The 20,465-nt window shown below is 39.9% G+C and overlaps 1 protein-coding gene across 5 annotated transcripts in view; it reads left to right on the top strand.

Annotated features, from left to right (window-relative positions):
* Window positions 1–20,465, top strand: part of LOC128693486 (putative leucine-rich repeat-containing protein DDB_G0290503) — an 89,212-nt gene that overhangs the window by 42,477 nt on the left and 26,270 nt on the right. For 4 of the 5 annotated variants that reach the window (XM_070097378.1, XM_070097379.1, XM_070097380.1 and 1 more), the window contains 5 exons: window positions 4,219–4,455; window positions 6,296–6,427; window positions 8,409–8,534; window positions 9,705–9,842; window positions 19,652–19,800. In XM_070097378.1, coding sequence (XP_069953479.1) covers window positions 4,219–4,455; window positions 6,296–6,427; window positions 8,409–8,534; window positions 9,705–9,842; window positions 19,652–19,800 — 782 coding nt within the window. The remainder of the gene's footprint in view (window positions 1–4,218; window positions 4,456–6,295; window positions 6,428–8,408; window positions 8,535–9,704; window positions 9,843–19,651; window positions 19,801–20,465) is intronic. The other variant, XM_070097381.1, reaches the window with a different exon arrangement.

Raw genomic sequence — 20,465 nt, 5'->3', positions numbered from 1 at the left:
TGTTATTGTAGGGCCAGAGGTGAGTAAACAAGATAAAACGAATAAACGAGAAAGAGAGAGAGAGAATGAGTACATGAGAGAGGACAGATGCAGAGTTATGTAAACAAGCCAGGTGAACATGTCTGGTTTGTGTACAAGTTTGTCTCCATGTTGATACAGTAGAATAAAGAGCAACACTCTCATTCTTATGTAACACCATTTTTAGAAGAAATGACACTATGAGTGAAGGCATATTAAAGGAATAACTTTCTACAGTTACCCCCAATAATATTATAGTGTACACATTTTCTCTGATGTTGGACTAAAGAAAATGTTATTCTTGCCGTCACTCCAACAAGTTGCCTGGCTACTACATCTCATACAGTGGAACCTCGGTATACGACCAGCTCCCTACTCGAGCAAAACTCAGCACTCGACCAAATACGACCTGCCAGAATTTCCTTTAAACTGTTTCGTGTTTCTTCACATTGTTTGGTGTTTTTTTGTATTACAGTGGACCCTCGAGTTTCAGCAGCATCGACTTTCGTGAAATCTGACTTTCGGCAAAATTTGGCCTCGAGTTTCGTGATTAGACTCGTGATTCGGCAACTGTCTGGTACCTGTCCGCCCGTCCCCACGCACACAAACCAGTCTCCCACGCCATTCACGCTCAGTGTGCCATTGTTTACCAACACGTGACCATCACCCCGCGGGTTCATACGTAATAATCCATTGTTTTTTGTGATTGCAGCTGCTAAATAAGTCATCATGGGCCATGGGCCCAAGGAAAGCTAGTGCAAGCCCTTTGGTAAAGAAAGTGAGGAACACGATCGAATTCAAGAAGGAAATCATTGAAAAATATGAGAGTGGAGTGCGTGTTACAGAGCTTGCCAGGATGTATGGCAAACCCCATTCAACCATAACTTCGATCGTGGCGAAAGGAAAGGAAATAAAGTGTGCTGTTATTGCAAAAGGGGTAGATATGCTGACAAAAAGGAGATCACAAATCCTCGATAAAGATACCCAGGAGTTGCACATGTGTCTAATTTATCAATATTATGATTATTAAATGTGTATATTAAATGTGATTATAATTGAGTATTATTATTTTGTTTTTGTTTTTTCAACTGATTTTAATGTGTACTTGCATGGCAGCACAGTGTGTAAAGTTTATTTAGGTATAGGTATACATAAGTATAATTATCAGAGTGTAGTATATAAAATATGAAATAACTTTTAAAAACACTTGAAATTTTGGAAAGTTTCCAGACATAATGGAGAGACACGGTGCTCACGGAGCTCACGGAGAATATAAACAAACCGGGTGGGGCGCGGTGACTGTATTAGAAAGACAGGTGGGGGGAGCCGTATAGCGAGTTTTTGTCATAATTTGAAATGTCCATATTAGCGGAATGTCGTAAAGCAAAACAGTGTAGAGCGGGGCCCTACTGTATACATATACAGTGGACCCTCATTTTCATAATTAATCCGTTCCAGAGAGTGTGACTAATGGCGAAATTGACGATTTGTGAAACCATTTACCTCATAAGAAATAATGTAAATCCAATTAATCTGTTTCAGACCAAAATATTAACAAAAAAATATTTTTTACATGAAATATGGATTTACATACACAGAAAACAATGAGACATAAAGAATAAAACAATAATAACATCACACTTACCTTTATTGAAGACTCTTGTTGGTGTATGAATAAAATATGTCATTACGTATGTTAGGAATTGTGGCGGGGGCAGGGTAGTGTGTTTGGAGGCAGGACAAGATAGTCCTTCCATATGACATTAATATCAAATCTACAGCTTATTTATGTATCACAATTCATCTAATATGACATAATGAACAATATTAATAACATAGAAACATGACATATACTCTAGAATGAATAAAAAATGTCATTATGTATGTCACAAGTGGTGGTGTATTTTATTGTTGGGTGTATAAATGCCACTGAGAGCATAAGCCATACATAGTGGTGGTGAAGGCCAGCAGAGGCAGTGGTGTTCTCAGTAGCCCTATATAACTCCAACAACATTGGAGGAGTTAGGTTCGTGCTGTTCTTTTTCTATTGATTAATCGCTTACTTTGCTTGCTACACTGTTGATGTTACACTTAATGGCTGGCTGGCGCTATAGCCTTTATCGACTCCTGCTGCTTTAGTATCGTACATATCTTAGAATCACTGAAGAAGGTACATTCTCCCCTCTCTCTTCCTCCTCCACTTTTGTACTTTGCTACGAGTTCTTTCTTGAATCCTATCGTGTTTATCACCATCTTTACCAAAGGCCTGGCACTAGGAGCTTTCATTGGGGCCATGGTGGCTTATTTATCAGTTGCAAGCACTAAAATGAATGGAATATTATGAAATGTATCGTATGAACGCATGGGATCGCCCTCACATGCTGATAAACAATGGCACACTGGCTGTGAGTGGAATGTGGGGCTGCTCGGGGCCGTGTGTACCCGTCTGGGACAAATGGCTATTTGCGAGTCAGTATTTTGACGAAAAAAGTTACGATTTTCGAAAGTTACAACTTCCAATGCTTACGAAAAATGAGGGTTCATTGTATACCAGTACAGTATATATTTTAGGATGAAACCCGCATAGAGGCACAAACTTGAAATAAGAAGAATCTGGATTCATGCGGAGCATTCTGAGCCAGACTATTGTGCTGTGCTGATCTGCTGTTGCATCACTGTCAAGAAGTGTACAGAGAGCAGCAACACATGCAGCTGTACATGACTATTTTAATGCCCTATTTAATGCTTTGCAATGCCTTGCGGTTGGGTTTCGCCCCGACTTCTTTATTCTTTTCCTCTCCCCACCTATTCTTCACCTATCCCCACTTTCCCCTCGCCTCTAGTGGGTCTTTACCTGTGAGTCCCTTCTGATTCTGATTCTGAAGAGTCTGTACTCAGGACTTCTTCAGCAATGTTCACGGTACAGCGATACCTCTCATATCTGAACTATATCGACCGAAACTGGTTCGGAAACACGGAAATTCCAGATACATGATGGGGGAAAAAATGCGCAGCTGTACCATCATATCTCCATTAGCGAAGGCAATGTAGGTTTAAAAAATGAGTCCAACGTCGTCTGGCGGTGGGACCAGACACACTGGGCTCAAATAACAGCCTCCTGGATTTCACAAACCACAGGATCCTAACTTTTCAAATGGGCTGTGGACAGAGGATGCTCCAAATACATGTACTTCAAAAGTGTTTCGACACCTGCCCTTGCTGCTGAAATTTTTGGTCTTGGAGGCACTGGATCATCATCGTTGTCACTTTTGGAATGTTCCGGGTGCAACACCGATTCTGCAATCTCTGCATCCATCAGAGATTGCACATACACCTTTTTTCTGCTCAGTCCATGGCGCAACTTAAAATGGAAGAGCCAGCCCTCAGATACCTTGATGTCTGATAGACCAATCTGCTTGCTGAATTTTTCTGCAGCCATTTTAAGTTTGGCACCACAAACCATCATACCACTACCAAGTTGTTGTAAGTACCACTTCATCACTCACTGATCGAGTTCCAAGCTCTGTGGCTTCACCGTCGCTTTTCTTTCAACACTTTTTCCAGTTTTTGAGGCATCAGAAAACTCACTTGTGTAGGCCATAATCTTATCATGAGCCTTCTTGATATCACAGAGGGTCGACTTTGCCAAATTATACTCAGCCGTAAGTCGTGTGTTGGACAAACCTGCATCCACGTGCGACAGTATTTCCCTCTTTTTTTTTTTCTGGAGTAAGCACATTCTTGGCCCTCTTTGGTGCCATACACAAGATAGCTAGGACAAGACACAACAGTAATAATGCTAAAAGGAGGAGTGGAACCCCCACAAAGGCCACAAACTCGCTTCTGGACTGCACCACCATTATGCACACCTGTTCAGTTAGGAGACAATAGTGGGACTGAGAACAATGGGTGGCGAAGAGCACGGCTCCTAGTGGCCAACCGATACGCTAAAGTGTGTGCCAAGTTTTGATTCAGCCTTCTGCTGTATCCGAACAGCTGTTTGGATGTTTCGGTAATTTTAGAATTTTGCCCTTTCCCAGGGCCTGTTTGGATATTGGTGAGGTTCGGATAATGGCAGACCAGATATGTGAGGTATCACTGTACTTGTATTTGCATATACTGTATATAGTAGTTGGTTATGGCTATATATGTTTTTTTTTTTTTTTTGACATTATTTAAAACTATGTATAAACTCCACAGATTGACGCATTGAAAAGTCAGGTAACTGCCCTTGAAAATGAGAATGACAAGAAGTCAGTTGAATTAAAAAATACTCAAAATGAACTTGAAAAAAAGTCTACCGATTTCAGGGCCATTCAAGACGGTAATGTCAGTCAGTGGGAGAGGCTGATGGAAGCTGATAGAAAACTAGAAATTCTGCAGAATGAACTCAGGAAAGGACAGGAACAACTTCAGAATGAAAAAGATGAAAGAAAGGTATTGAATATTGGAGTGAGCTTTTTAATGCTAATCATATTCGTAATTACTGTACATCATTTTCAATTTATCAGAAAGCATGTTGTGAGAAAAGTAAGGGATCAAAATTCTATATGCAGATATTAAGTTGAAAGAAAGTTTGGTATTATAGCTCAAGTTTAATCCTTGACAGTGTGAAGGCTGGGTGTGAGTGTACTTATATATGGTTATACGTACATTAATAAGCTAAATACATTTAATTGCTTAATTAAAGGTCATCTATTTTCATTCACATCTGACACTAATTCTTCCTACTATGCTTTCCATAACAGTGTGCCTCAATTTTTATGAAGCAAATAGTGTCTCACTATGTTTAAAATCCTTAAACTTCAATTTAACACTTGCCACAATATACAGTAGGACCCCCCCATATCCGTGATGGATACATTACGAGGACCTGCTGTGGATAGTAGCAAACCCATTGTATGAGTCTTATACATATCTATTATGAAGTTTAATTATAAATTCTGCACAGTAAGTGGAGAATTGTCATTTTTTTTTACTGATGGGAAACACATCACTGTTTCATTAGACATTGAAGACCTGTCACCTTTTATACTTTTGTGCTTTGGGCCATTATTATGCAAAATTAAGAGGTATTTTTGGGCCACAGTAAACCATGGATAACTGAAACTGCGGATACCAAATCAGTCGATACAGGGGCTCTACCATATGTCTCCTCTGTATTTCATTTCCCTCTAGTTTCATAAACACAGCTTGTTACATCTCCTCACACCTCACTTTTATTTTATACTGCAAGAGATTTGAATTTAAGCACTTATGCTCTTCTATCCTTCTCATTAAACTATACTTTTATGTCTACTGTAGCTCTTACCCTTTGATGAACCTTATTTATTTCCTTTCTAGTCAAACTCTGATCTCTTTTTGACTAGTGCTAGGGTATTCAGCTTCCTTTCATTCATAACATAAACACTTATCACTTTCCGAACATCACTACTACATCCATTCACACTATAAAACTTCAAAATTTAATTTTTGCTTCTACAATAGTTATGACATGTTTAAAAAAAGTGCTAACTGTCACTTTGTTTGAGGCAGTTTTATTAAGACTTGCATGGCTCTGAGGAAAAGATTCGAACCCACTTTTACCACACACAATTGTCAGATAAATCTTACCACTTGAAAAAGTGTTAAAAAGCAGAGTGGAAGATTAAGATAATTGTATAGTGACTGAAAGTAGGATGCAATAAGATTTACCTGATATCTAAAAGTTCATGTGGCACAAAGGTAAAAATGAAAACTGGCTATCTTGCCAGAGCACAAAAGATTTTAGGAGCTTCCATTTCTACTCATGTGACAGGAGGGTAGTACTCTTCTAGATAGTTGCTCTTTACCAAACTAAACAGAAGTGGCATGTTTGGTTTCCATGAGATATGCTAGTACAGGAGATTGGTGATATCCTTCTAGATTAATGCAATTGAACCTTGCCTATTTTTCTGTACAGTCTTGGGTGTGCATCATTTGAAAGGATCTTTTATTAGTAATATTTATCTGCTAGACTGTGCTATACAGTGGTACCACGAGTTTCGTACATAATTCGTTCCAGAAGGCTGTTCGAGTGCTGTTACTGAACGAATTTGTTCCCATGAGGAATAATGTAAATTAGATTAGTCCATTTCAGACCCCCAAAAATACACTTACAAAAGCACTTACAATAATACACTTAAATAATTGTTCGAGTTGGGAGCTGTACAAAACTTGGGGTACCACTGTATTAGTAAAATTTGGTAGGGTAAAAATAAAATTTTTGAATAATTGTGTAAAAAATCATGCATATTAGAGAGCAGAAACCCAGTTGGAAAAGATGAGGGAACAGATTTGCTCAGCGCCTGTTTCTGGTGTGGCTGCTAAGAGTGAACCGGTCCATGTGAGAGGAGAACGATACTGGCTGGAAACAGTTACTCGTCTCAAGGTTTGTTTCATGGGTTTTGTTCGTTGTAACCTGTTGAATAAGAAAAACAGATTATTTGATCAGTTAAACTGTTTTGTATGAATTTTATACTTTTTTGTTTAGCTAGGTAAGGAATCCACATTTGTTCTGCATACAGAGATTAGTTGCACATACAGCCGGGGGGGGTTATTTGCAGGGTTTATACACATACTGAAAGGTATGTCATACTTACTGAAGTTTTGCAGTCTCGTATCTTTTAGAAGTACATACTTGTGAATTCAGAAGAGAACATTTCAAACTTAAAATGAATACATATTCCTTATAATAATAATGTCTTTATTTACTACAAGTACATGAAAGTGAACATAGAAAAGAGTAAGGTGATGAGGGTATCAAATGATTTAGATAAAGAAAAATTGGATATCAAATTGGGGAGGAGTATGGAAGAAGTGAATGTTTTCAGATACTTGGGAGTTGACGTGTCGGCGGATGGATTTATGAAGGATGAGGTTAATCATAGAACTGATGAGGGAAAAAAGGCGAGTGGTGCATTGAGGTATATGTGGAGTCAAAAAATGTTATCTATGGAGGCAAAGAAGGGAATGTATGAAAGTATAGTAGTACCAACACTCTTATATGGGTGTGAAGCTTGGGTTGTGAATGCAGCAGCGAGGAAGCGGTTGGAGGCAGTGGAGATGTCCTGTCTAAGGGCAATGTGTGGTGTAAATATGCAGAAAATTCGGAGTGTGGAAATTAGGAGAAGGTGTGGAGTTAATAAAAGTATTAGTCAGAGGGCTGAAGAGGGGTTGTTGAGGTGGTTTGGTCATTTAGAGAGAATGGATCAAAGTAGAATGACATGGAGAGCATTTAAATCTGTAGGAGAAGGAAGGTGGGGTAGGGGTCGTCCTCAAAAAGGTTGGAAGGAAGGGGTAAGGGAGGTTTTGTGGGCGAGGGGCTTGGACTTCCAGCAGGCATGCATGAGCATGTTCGATAGGAGTGAATGGAGATGAATGGTATTTGGGACCTGACGATCTGTTGGAGTGTGAGCAGGGTAATATTTGGTGAAGGGATTCAGGGAAACCGGTTATTTTTATATAGCCGGACTTGAGTCCTGGAAATGGGAAGTACAATGCCTGCACTCTAAAGGAGGGGTTCGGGATATGAGCAGTTTGGAGGGATATGTTGTGTATCTTTATACGTATATGCTTCTAAACTGTTGTGTTCTGAGCACCTCTGCTAAAACAGTGATTATGTGTGAGTGATGTGAAAGTGTTGAATGATGAAAGTATTTTCTTTTTGGGGATTTTCTTTTTTTTTTTGGGTCACCCTGCCTCGGTGGGAGACGGCCAACTTGTTGAAAAAAAAAAAAAAACATGTACAGAGTATACAGGCCTAGCTGACATCAATGACAAACTACTCTATAGAAAGCCACTTGTTATGCAGAGCATTTTTGGCAAATTAGATCAGTTTTGTCCCAGGAAGTGAGCCACACCAGTTGACTAACACCCAGGTGCCCATTTTACTGATGGGTGAACACGTCCAATGTTTCCAACCCTTAGCCGGGAATCGAACCCGGACCTTCACCATGTGAAGTGAACTTTTGCCACCAGGCCACAGGGCACTGTGATGAAAATATGGGAAGAAGGTCAGAGATGCTACAGATAAGAAGAGATAGAGTAGCTGGCAGTGCAGAGTAATTAAGTAGAATGTGTAGAAGCAGTTTAAGGAATATGTTTTAATTTTAAAGTAAAATAGAAAGTGGGGAAGTGGAACAGAATTCTTCCTCCATAAGCCATGCATGTCGTAAGAGGCGACTAAAATGCCAGGAGCAAGGGGCTAGTAACCCCTTCTCCTGTATACATTACTAAATTTAGAAAGAGAAACTTTCGCTTTTCTTTTTAGGTCACCCTGTCTTGGTGGGATATGGACAGTTTGTTAAAAAAAAAAAAAATCATTAGGAGTTAAATAAGTGTCAGTAGGAATATGGGATTTCATATTTCAGGGCCAGCTGCAGCAGGAGCAACTGCGGTCACGCTTACTGGAAGCTGCTGATCATGAGAGCTCTGCACGTATTTTGATTCTCCAGCGCAGTATTCGGGAAACAATCGAAGCACATGAAGCTCTGCAGGTTTGCCTCAAGTGTTTCAAATAAAATTCTGTTGCAAAGGAAAGCTGTATAATGGTTGATTTTGTGTCAAATATCAGATGAGGCTATGACTTACACCTTGTGTAAGCTAGACAATACATACAAACAGTTGAATTATTATACAGCATAAAGCTGTCTGGCCCACTTTTTAACTAGAAATGCAAACTACTACTACTAGTGGTCAAAAAGCAATATTTGTGATAACATTACTAGTTCTGTAAAAGATTGTTTCACTTTGTAATGTATCAGTTTATAATGTTTTAGCACATATCTACAGTGGTCATGAATATAAAAGACACTTATACAGCTAGAAAGTTTAATTAATGTGTCAACAACCTTATTTGGTAAACAGATACAGTAAGAGCAAAAGGGATGGGATAAACATATACATATTTTATTTAAATAAGGTAAGTTATAGCCAGTGTAGAAGGAGAATATAGAGTAGACTGAATCACTGTAGTTTACTTTATCATGATCATTATCACTGGATGAAGGCAAATAAAACCCACCAGAGAATAAAAGTTGTAATACTGTTTTTGGAGCATTTCACAACTAAACCAAAATTAGAGATGAAACTCAAATGACATTTTGGTTCATCCTAATGATGGTTTGGAATGGACTGAAATATTGTCAGTTTCATAATTTTTTGTTAGTAAATAAATCTGTTAGTAAGTCTGCCAGCCAGTGTTCAGTAAGATATGCAACAACCACTCGATGCTTTACTAAGGTAAATGGCTTGTCATAGACAGTATTAGAGATGTTGAAGACAAATAATTATGTGCAGTTGTATAGCTTTATTTCACAATTTTTTCTTTTGTTTTAAATATATTTTTCATTTTGCTCCTATGGAGCCACTTGATATTGGAATCTCTTGAATTTATTTGAATTCAATGTATTTAGGCATGATTAACTCATTTTGAGGACAGTGAAATAATTTTTTATGCACTGAGATAATGACAGATGCTGTTTATGTTAAGTGACAATATAAGATGTCAAAATAAAGCAGACATCTTTACCTTCACTTAGCTTATGCTATGCTTACTATTTGCTCTAGTTACAAGTGTTTTTATACTGCTGTTTAAGTATCATTGTATCTGTTTCTCTTTAGTAAGAATGCATAATTAATTTTTTGCTTTTAAACCATCAACTTAGGCAAAATACAACCAGCTTCGCACTGCCTATCGTACTAAGAAGGTTGAGAAGATACGACACAGAGAGCTTTCACAGCAGTACACTGCACAGGTTAAAGAGCTTGGTAAAACTTCTGCTGCACTGGAAGAAAATTTCAAGGTATTGTATGATAAATATTGTTATGTCTAGCATCTTATCGCATCACTTCAGGCTTTGAAAAAAAAAAATTGTAGGCAGTATCTTTCTGGTCAGTCATATCAAGTAGTAGTCAAATGATTCTACATCTGAGCTGTCTTCTTTACGTTATGGCATTCCTCAGGTCTCTGTTCTTGGACCGATATTGTTTGCTGTTTGTTAGTGGCTTAGCCTTACTGATGGGTACCCATGGGGTTGACTATCATTTTAATGCTGACAGTATACAAGTCTGCATCTGGGTTCTGAATATGGAGGCTGCAAAACTATACTACTTTAGTTCTCTCTTGTTAAATATTTGGACTTGGATGACAAATAGAAAATTGAAACTAAGTAAAGATAAAACAGATTTTGATTGCTAGTGGAAGTCTAAGGTGAGTATTGACTGGAGATTTTGATGCCTTTGACTGTGGTACTGTCAGTTTGCTGCTTGTGAGATCAGTGAGGAATCTGGGTGTCTACCCAGATTTTTCTTTGTTGTTTGTTGGGCACATCAACCGTAGTAGGTTGGTAGAATAGGTAGTAGGTTGGTAGACAGCAACCACCCAGGGAAGTACTACCGTCCTGCCAGATGACTGTGAAACAAAAACCTGTAATTGTTTTGCATGATGGTAGGATTGCTGGTTTCTTTTTCTGTCTCATAAACACGCTAAGATAACAGGGATATCTTGCTACTCCTACTAACACTTTGGTCACACTTCACAGACACGCACATGCATATATATATATACATACATCTAGGTTTTTCTCCTTTTTCTAAATAGCTCTTGTTCTTTTTTATTTCTTCTATTGTCCATGGGGAAGTGGAAAAGAATCTTTCCTCCGTAAGCCATGCGTGTCGTATGAGGCGACTAAAATGCCGGGAGCAATGGGCTAGTAACCCCTTCTCCTGTATACAATTACTAAAAAAGAGAAGAAGAAAAACTTTATAAAACTGGGTTGCTTAAATGTGCGTGGATGTAGTGCGGATGACAAGAAACAGATGATTGCTGATGTTATGAATGAAAAGAAGTTGGATGTCCTGGCCCTAAGCGAAACAAAGCTGAAGGGGGTAGGAGAGTTTCAGTGGGGGGAAATAAATGGGATTAAATCTGGAGTATCTGAGAGAGTTAGAGCAAAGGAAGGGGTAGCAGTAATGTTAAATGATCAGTTATGGAAGGAGAAAAGAGAATATGAATGTGTAAATTCAAGAAGTATGTGGATTAAAGTAAAGGTTGGATGCGAGAAGTGGGTCATAATAAGCGTGTATGCACCTGGAGAAGAGAGGAATGCAGAGGAGAGAGAGAGATTTTGGGAGATGTTAAGTGAATGTATAGGAGCCTTTGAACCAAGTGAGAGAGTAATTGTGGTAGGGGACTTGAATGCTAAAGTAGGAGAAACTTTTAGAGAGGGTGTGGTAGGTAAGTTTGGGGTGCCAGGTGTAAATGATAATGGGAGCCCTTTGATTGAACTTTGTATAGAAAGGGGTTTAGTTATAGGTAATACATATTTTAAGAAAAAGAGGATAAATAAGTATACACGATATGATGTAGGGCGAAATGACAGTAGTTTGTTGGATTATGTATTGGTAGATAAAAGACTGTTGAGTAGACTTCAGGATGTACATGTTTATAGAGGGGCCACAGATATATCAGATCACTTTCTAGTTGTAGCTACACTGAGAGTAAAAGGTAGATGGGATACAAGGAGAATAGAAGCATCAGGGAAGAGAGAGGTGAAGGTTTATAAACTAAAAGAGGAGGCAGTTAGGGTAAGATATAAACAGCTATTGGAGGATAGATGGGCTAATGAGAGCATAGGCAATGGGGTCGAAGAGGTATGGGGTAGGTTTAAAAATGTAGTGTTAGAGTGTTCAGCAGAAGTTTGTGGTTACAGGAAAGTGGGTGCAGGAGGGAAGAGGAGCGATTGGTGGAATGATGATGTAAAGAGAGTAGTAAGGGAGAAAAAGTTAGCATATGAGAAGTTTTTACAAAGTAGAAGTGATGCAAGGAGGGAAGAGTATATGGAGAAAAAGAGAGAGGTTAAGAGAGTGGTGAAGCAATGTAAAAAGAGAGCAAATGAGAGAGTGGGTGAGATGTTATCAACAAATTTTGTTGAAAATAAGAAAAAGTTTTGGAGTGAGATTAACAAGTTAAGAAAGCCTAGAGAACAAATGGATTTGTCAGTTAAAAATAGGAGAGGAGAGTTATTAAATGGAGAGTTAGAGGTATTGGGAAGATGGAAGGAATATTTTGAGGAATTGTTAAATGTTGATGAAGATAGGGAAGCTGTGATTTCGTGTATAGGGCAAGGAGGAATAACATCTTGTAGGAGTGAGGAAGAGCCAGTTGTGAGTGTGAGGGAAGTTCGTGAGGCAGTAGGTAAAATGAAAGGGGGTAAGGCAGCCGGGATTGATGGGATAAAGATAGAAATGTTAAAAGCAGGTGGGGATATAGTTTTGGAGTGGTTGGTGCAATTGTTTAATAAATGTATGGAAGAGGGTAAGGTACCTAGGGATTGGCAGAGAGCATGCATAGTTCCTTTGTATAAAGGCAAAGGGGATAAAAGAGAGTGCAAAAATTATAGGGGGATAAGTCTGTTGAGTGTACCTGGTAAAGTGTATGGTAGAGTTATAATTGAAAGAATTAAGAGTAAGACGGAGAATAGGATAGCAGATGAACAAGGAGGCTTTAGGAAAGGTAGGGGGTGTGTGGACCAGGTGTTTACAGTGAAACATATAAGTGAACAGTATTTAGATAAGGCTAAAGAGGTCTTTGTGGCATTTATGGATTTGGAAAAGGCGTATGACAGGGTGGATAGGGGGGCAATGTGGCAGATGTTGCAAGTGTATGGTGTAGCAGGTAGGTTACTGAAAGCAGTGAAGAGTTTTTACGAGGATAGTGAGGCTCAAGTTAGAGTATGTAGGAAAGAGGGAAATTTTTTCCCAGTAAAAGTAGGCCTTAGACAAGGATGTGTGATGTCACCGTGGTTGTTTAATATATTTATAGATGGGGTTGTAAGAGAAGTAAATGCGAGGGTCTTGGCAAGAGGCGTGGAGTTAAAAGATAAAGAATCACACACAAAGTGGGAGTTGTCACAGCTGCTCTTTGCTGATGACACTGTGCTCTTGGGAGATTCTGAAGAGAAGTTGCAGAGATTGGTGGATGAATTTGGTAGGGTGTGCAAAAGAAGAAAATTAAAGGTGAATACAGGAAAGAGTAAGGTTATGAGGATAACAAAAAGATTAGGTGATGAAAGATTGAATATCAGATTGGAGGGAGAGAGTATGGAGGAGGTGAACGTATTCAGATATTTGGGAGTGGACGTGTCAGCGGATGGGTCTATGAAAGATGAGGTGAATCATAGAATTGATGAGGGAAAAAGAGTGAGTGGTGCACTTAGGAGTCTGTGGAGACAAAGAACTTTGTCCTTGGAGGCAAAGAGGGGAATGTATGAGAGTATAGTTTTACCAACGCTCTTATATGGGTGTGAAGCGTGGGTGATGAATGTTGCAGCGAGGAGAAGGCTGGAGGCAGTGGAGATGTCATGTCTGAGGGCAATGTGTGGTGTGAATATAATGCAGAGAATTCGTAGTTTGGAAGTTAGGAGGAGGTGCGGGATTACCAAAACTGTTGTCCAGAGGGCTGAGGAAGGGTTGTTGAGGTGGTTCGGACATGTAGAGAGAATGGAGCGAAACAGAATGACTTCAAGAGTGTATCAGTCTGTAGTGGAAGGAAGGCGGGGTAGGGGTCGGCCTAGGAAGGGTTGGAGGGAGGGGGTAAAGGAGGTTTTGTGTGCGAGGGGCTTGGACTTCCAGCAGGCATGCTTGAGCGTGTTTGATAGGAGTGAATGGAGACAAATGGTTTTTAATACTTGACGTGCTGTTGGAGTGTGAGCAAAGTAACATTTATGAAGGGATTCAGGGAAACCGGCAGGCCGGACTTGAGTCCTGGAGATGGGAAGTACAGTGCCTGCACTCTGAAGGAGGGGTGTTAATGTTGCAGTTTAAAAACTGTAGTGTAAAGCACCCTTCTGGCAAGACAGTGATGGAGTGAATGATGGTGAAAGTTTTTCTTTTTCGGGCCACCCTGCCTTGGTGGGAATCGGCCGGTGTGATAATAAAAAAATAAAATAATTAACCGTATTGTTAATCTCACACTTCTGGGGTCTTGAAATGAATTACTGTAAAACTATATATTTTGGGGTTTGATGTACAGTGTATCTTCTGGAATGAATTAACATCGTAGCTCACTGGCCCACTGTATTTATTTATTTTATTATTTATTATCACACTTGCCGATTCCCACCAAGGCAGGGTGGCCCGAAAAAGAAAAACTTTCACCATCATTCACTCCATCACTGTCTTTCCAGAAGGGTACTTTACACTACAGTTTTTAAACTGCAACATTAACACCCCTCCTTCAGAGTGCAGGCACTGTACTTCCCATCTCCAGGACTCAAGTCCGGCCTGCCGGTTTCCCTGAACCCCTTCATAAATGTTACTTTGCTCACACTCCAACAGCACGTCAAGTATTAAAAACCATTTGTCTCCATTCACTCCTATCAAACACGCTCACGCATGCCTGCTGGAAGTCCAAGCCCCTCGCACACAAAACCTCCTTTACCCCCTCCCTCCAACCTTTCCTAGGCCGACCCCTACCCTGCCTTCCTTCCACTTCAGACTGATACACTCTTGAAGTCACTCTGTTTCGCTCCATTCTCTCTACATGTCCGAACCACATCAACAACCCTTCCTCAGCCCTCTGGACAACAGTTTTGGTAATCCCGCACCTCCTCCTAACTTCCAAACTACGAATTCTCTGCATTATATTCACACCACACATTGCCCTCAGACATGACATCTCCACTGCCTCCAGCCTTCTCCTCACTGCAACATTCATCACCCATGCTTCACACCCATATAAGAACGTTGGTAAAACTATACTCTCATACATTCCCCTCTTTGCTTCCAAGGACAAAGTTCTTTGTCTCCACAGACTCCTAAGTGCACCACTCACCCTTTTCCCCTCATCAATTCTATGATTCACCTCATCTTTCATAGACCCATCCGCTGACACGTCCACTCCCAAATATCTGAATACATTCACCTCCTCCATACTCTCTCCCTCCAATCTGGTATCCAATCTTTCATCACCTCATCTTTTTGTTATCCTCATAACCTTACTCTTTCCTGTATTCACTTTTAATTTTCTTCTTTTGCACACCCTACCAAATTCATCCACCAATCTCTGCAACTTCTCTTCAGAATCTCCCAAGAGCACAGTGTCATCAGCAAAGAGCAACTGTGACAACTCCCACTTTGTGTGATTCTTTATCTTTTAACTCCACGCCTCTTGCCAAGACCCTCGCATTTACTTCTCTTACAACCCCATCTATAAATATATTTAACAACCACGGTGACATCACACATCCTTGTCTAAGGCCTACTTTTACTGGGAAATAATTTCCCTCTTTCCTACATACTCTAACTTGAGCCTCACTATCCTCGTAAAAACTCTTCACTGCTTTCAGTAACCTACCTCCTATACCATACACCTGCAACATCTGCCACATTGCCCCCCTATCCACCCTGTCATACACCTTTTCCAAATCCATAAATGCCACAAAGACCTCTTTAGCCTTATCTAAATACTGTTCACTTATATGTTTCACTGTAAACACCTGGTCCACACACCCCCTACCTTTCCTAAAGCCTCCTTGTTCATCTGCTATCCTATTCTCCGTCTTACTCTTAATTCTTTCAATAATAACTCTACCATACACTTTACCAGGTATACTCAACAGACTTATCCCCCTATAATTTTTGCACTCTCTTTTGTCCCCTTTGCCTTTATACAAAGGAACTATGCATGCAGGAAAAGTCGGTCGATGGATCTATAATTTCCTCACTAACAGAACACAGAGAGTAGTAGTCAACAGAGTAAAGTCTGAGGCAGGCACGGTGAAAAGCTCTGTTCCACAAGGCACAGTACTTGCTCCCATCTTGTTCCTCATCCTCATATCTAACATAGACAAGGATGTCAGCCACAGCACCGTGTCTTCCTTTGCAGATGACACCCGAATCTGCATGACAGTGTCTTCCATTGCAGACACTGCAAGGCTCCAGGTGGACATCAACCAAATCTTTCAGTGGGCTGCAGAAAACAATATGAAGTTCAACAATGAGAAATTTCAATTACTCAGATATGGTAAACACGAGGAAATTAAATCTTCATCAGAGTACAAAACAAATTCTGGCCACAAAATAGAGTGAAACACCAACATCAAAGACCTGGGAGTGATCATGTCAGAGGATCTTACCTTCAAGGACCATAACATTGTATCGATCACATCTGCTAGAAAAATGACAGGATGGATAATGAGAACCTTCAAAACGAGGGATGCCAAGCCCATGATGACACTCTTCAGGTCACTTGTTCTATCTAGGCTGGAATATTGCTGCACACTAACAGCACCTTTCAAGGCAGGTGAAATTGCTGACCTAGAAAATGTACAGAGAACCTTCACGGCACGCATAACGGAGATAAAACACCTCAATTACTGGGAGCGCTTGAGGTTCCTGAACCTGTATTCCCTGGAACGCAGGCAGGAGAGATACATGATTATATACACCTGGAAAATCCTAGAGGGACTAGTACCGAACTTGCACACGAAAATCACTCACTACGAAAGCAAGAGACTTGGCAGACAATGCAACATCCCCCCAATGAAAAGCAGGGGTGTCACTAGCACGTTAAGAGACCATACAATAAGTGTCAGGGGCCCGAGACTGTTCAACTGCCTCCCAGCATACATAAGGGGGATTACCAACAGACCCCTGGCAGTCTTCAAGCTGGCACTGGACAAGCACCTAAAGTCGGTTCCTGATCAGCCGGGCTGTGGCTCGTATGTTGGTTTGCGTGCAGCCAGCAGCAACAGCCTGGTTGATCAGGCTCTGATCCACCAGGAGGCCTGGTCACAGACCGGGCCGCGGGGGCGTTGACCCCCGGAACTCTCTCCAGGTAAACTCCAGGTATGCTCTCTGCCAATCCCTAGGTACCTTACCCTCTTCCATACATTTATTAAATAATTGCACCAACCACTCCAAAACTATATCCCCACCTGCTTTTAACATTTCTATCTTTATCCCATCAATCCCGGCTGCCTTACCCCCTTTCGTTTTACCTACTGCCTCACGAACTTCCCCCACACTCACAACTGGCTCTTCCTCACTCCTACAAGATGTTATTCCTCCTTGCCCTATACACGAAATCACAGCTTCCCTATCTTCATCAACATTTAACAATTCCTCAAAATATTCCCTCCATCTTCCCAATACCCCTAACTCTCCATTTAATAACTCTCATATCCTATTTTTAACTGATAAATCCATTTGTTCTCTAGGCTTCCTTAACTTGTTAATCTCACTCCAAAACTTTTTCTTATTTTCAACAAAATTTGTTGATAACATCTCACCCACTCTCTCATTTGCTCTCTTTTTACATTGCTTCACCACTCTCTTAACCTCTCTCTTTTTCTCCATATACTCTTCCCTCCTTGCATCACTTCTGCTTTGTAAAAACTTCTCATATGCTAACTTTTTCTCCCTTACTACTCTCTTTACATCATCATTCCACCAATCGCTCCTCTTCCCTCCCGCACCCACTTTCCTGTAACCACAAACTTCTGCTGAACACTCTTAACACTACATTTTTAAACCTACCCCATACCTCTTCGACCCCATTGCCTATGCTGTCATTAGCCCATCTATCCTCTAATAGCTGTTTATATCTTACCCTAACTGCCTCCTCTTTTAGTTTATAAACCTTCACCTCTCTCTTCCCTGATGCTTCTATTCTCCTTGTATCCCATCTACCTTTTACTCTCAGTGTAGCTACAACTAGAAAGTGATCTGATATATCTGTGGCCCCTCTATAAACATGTACATCCTGAAGTCTACTCAACAGTCTTTTATCTACCAATACATAATCCAACAAACTACTGTCATTTCGCCCTACATCATATCTTGTATACTTATTTATCCTCTTTTTCTTAAAATATGTATTACTTATAACTAAACCCCTTTCTATACAAAGTTCAATCAAAGGGCTCCCATTATCATTTACACCTGGCACCCCAAACTTACCTACCACATCCTCTCTAAAAGTTTCTCCTACTTTAGCATTCAGATCCCCTACCACAATTACTCTCTCACTTGGTTCAAAGGCTCCTATACATTCACTTAACATCTCCCAAAATCTCTCTCTCTCCTCTACATTCCTCTCTTCTCCAGGTGCATACACGCTTATTATGACCCACTTTTCGCATCCAACCTTTACTTTAATCTACATAATTCTTGAATTTACACATTCATATTCTCTTTTCTCCTTCCATAACTGATCCTTCAACATTACTGCTACCCCTTCCTTAGCTCTAACTCTCTCAGATACTCCAGATTTAATCCCATTTATTTTCCCCCATCGAAACTCCCCTACCCCCTTCAGCTTAGGGCCAGGACATCCAACTTCTTTTCATTCAAAACATCATCAATCATATGTTTCTTGTCATCTGCACTACATCCACGCACATTCAAGCATCCCAGTTTTATGAAGTTTTTCTTCTTCTCTTTTTTAGTAAATGTCTACAGGAGAAGGGGTTACTAGCCCATTGCTCCCAGCATTTTAGTCGCCTCATACGACACGCATGGCTTATGGAGGAAAGATTCTTTTCCACTTCCCCATCTACAATAGAAGAAATAAAGAAGAACAAGAGCTATTTAGAAAAAGGAGAAAAACCTAGATGTATGTATACAGTGGACCCCCGCTTAACGATCACCTCCAAATGCGACCAATTATGTAAGTGTATTTATGTAAGTGCGTTTGTACGTGTATGTTTGGGGGTCTGAAATGGACTGATCTACTTCACAATATTCCTTATGGGAAAAAATTCGGTCAGTACTGGCACCTGAACATACTACTGGAATGAAAAAAGTTCGTTAACCGGGGGTCCACTGTATATATATGCATGTGCATGTCTGTGAAGTGTGACCAAAGTGTAAGTAGGAGTAGCAAGATATCCCTGTTATCTAGCGTGTTTATGAGGCAGAAAAAGAAACCAGCAATCCTACCATCATGCAAAACAGTTAGAGGTTTCTGTTTCACAGTCATCTGGCAGGACGGTAGTACTTCCCTGGGTGGTTGCTGTCTACCAACCTACTACCTTTTTAATTATCATCTCACCAGATTAAGAGGAGTGTAGTCACAGGATTGCTTATACATAAACTAAAACTGTGCTGTTTGCAAACAACAAGAACAGCGTACAGTAGTCCCCACCATATCCATGGGGGATACATTACAAGACCTACCGTGGATACCCGAAACCTTGGATAGTAGCATACCCCATGTATAAGCCATTTTTTGTTGATATACATACTTGTGGTAAAGCTTAATTGATAAATTATGCACAATAAGTGCACTTCATGGCTTCTCTTAGGCTTTGAAGAACTGCCGCCATCGCTACTTTTGCACTTGGGGCCATTATTAAGCAAAATTAATGGTTATTATTGGGCCACAGTAAACCATGCATAACTGAAACAGCAGAACCTGAATCTCTGGATAGGAGGGTTCTACTGTATTAGTCTTTTTTTTTATTTTTTGTATCCGTATAGCCATGACCTTTATATACATAAGAGACTGAAGCTTTCTATAATTTATACATACACATACGTATTCATTATTACTTATAATTAGATGAAATATTAAAGCAAGATGTGGAAAGTATTTGCATTTGTCTTCCAGGTCATGCTATCTACTCTTGGTGAAAATATTGATGTGGTAGTGGGAATCTTGACATCACATGTGTTTCTGTCACCCTGTGTTGTTCATCCAGGTCCTGACTTGCGCCTTGATCCAGAGGCTTGGTTTGTAGCTCAGCAAGCAAGACTCAGGTTTGTGTACTTATGGTACATAGTTTTGTTTTTGTGTTGTACAATATTAGTAACATTTACTGAGCTACTTTCTAACATTATAGTGTATAGTACAGATACTGCTTACTTTGTGCAGTAGCTGTTCTTCAACTAGTACATACTAGTCAGGAAGATTGGAGGTTGAGATTTAAGCTAATAGAAGCACAAAACACAACAAACATTTTTACTGATCATTAAATTTACCATCAATAGGCCTTGATATAACGAAATTGTATTTTTAACTCCTTCATTTTCAATGTTTATTGCAGTGCACTATCTGTAAATTGAATGTACAGGGCTATATTAAATATACAGTAGATTACACCTACCATCCGACTTACGACCGAGTTCGGTTCCGAGAAACCAGTCGTAAGTTGAAATGGTCGTAAGTCGAACTTTACTACTGAATATCAACAAAACATTTTTGTAATGACTTTATTTTGTTTTATTTTGGTATTTCATGTTTTACTTTACTTTTTATGTTGTTGGTACTGTATTTTATACTGTAAGGTTTAGGATAAACACTGTGTACAACACAAATAGTTGTTTATTTCCCAGAAATTTGGCATAAAAAACACGGTCGTAAGTCAGATGGTAGGTGTACTTTGGTGCTTTTTTTGCTATTTTTTAACATTGTTCTGATTTAA

The sequence above is a fragment of the Cherax quadricarinatus genome, chromosome 57 (assembly GCF_038502225.1).
Source record: "Cherax quadricarinatus isolate ZL_2023a chromosome 57, ASM3850222v1, whole genome shotgun sequence".
Lineage (NCBI taxonomy): Eukaryota > Metazoa > Arthropoda > Malacostraca > Decapoda > Parastacidae > Cherax > Cherax quadricarinatus.
Note: the sequence above shows the minus strand (reverse complement) of the source record. Positions and strands in the feature narration are given on the sequence as shown.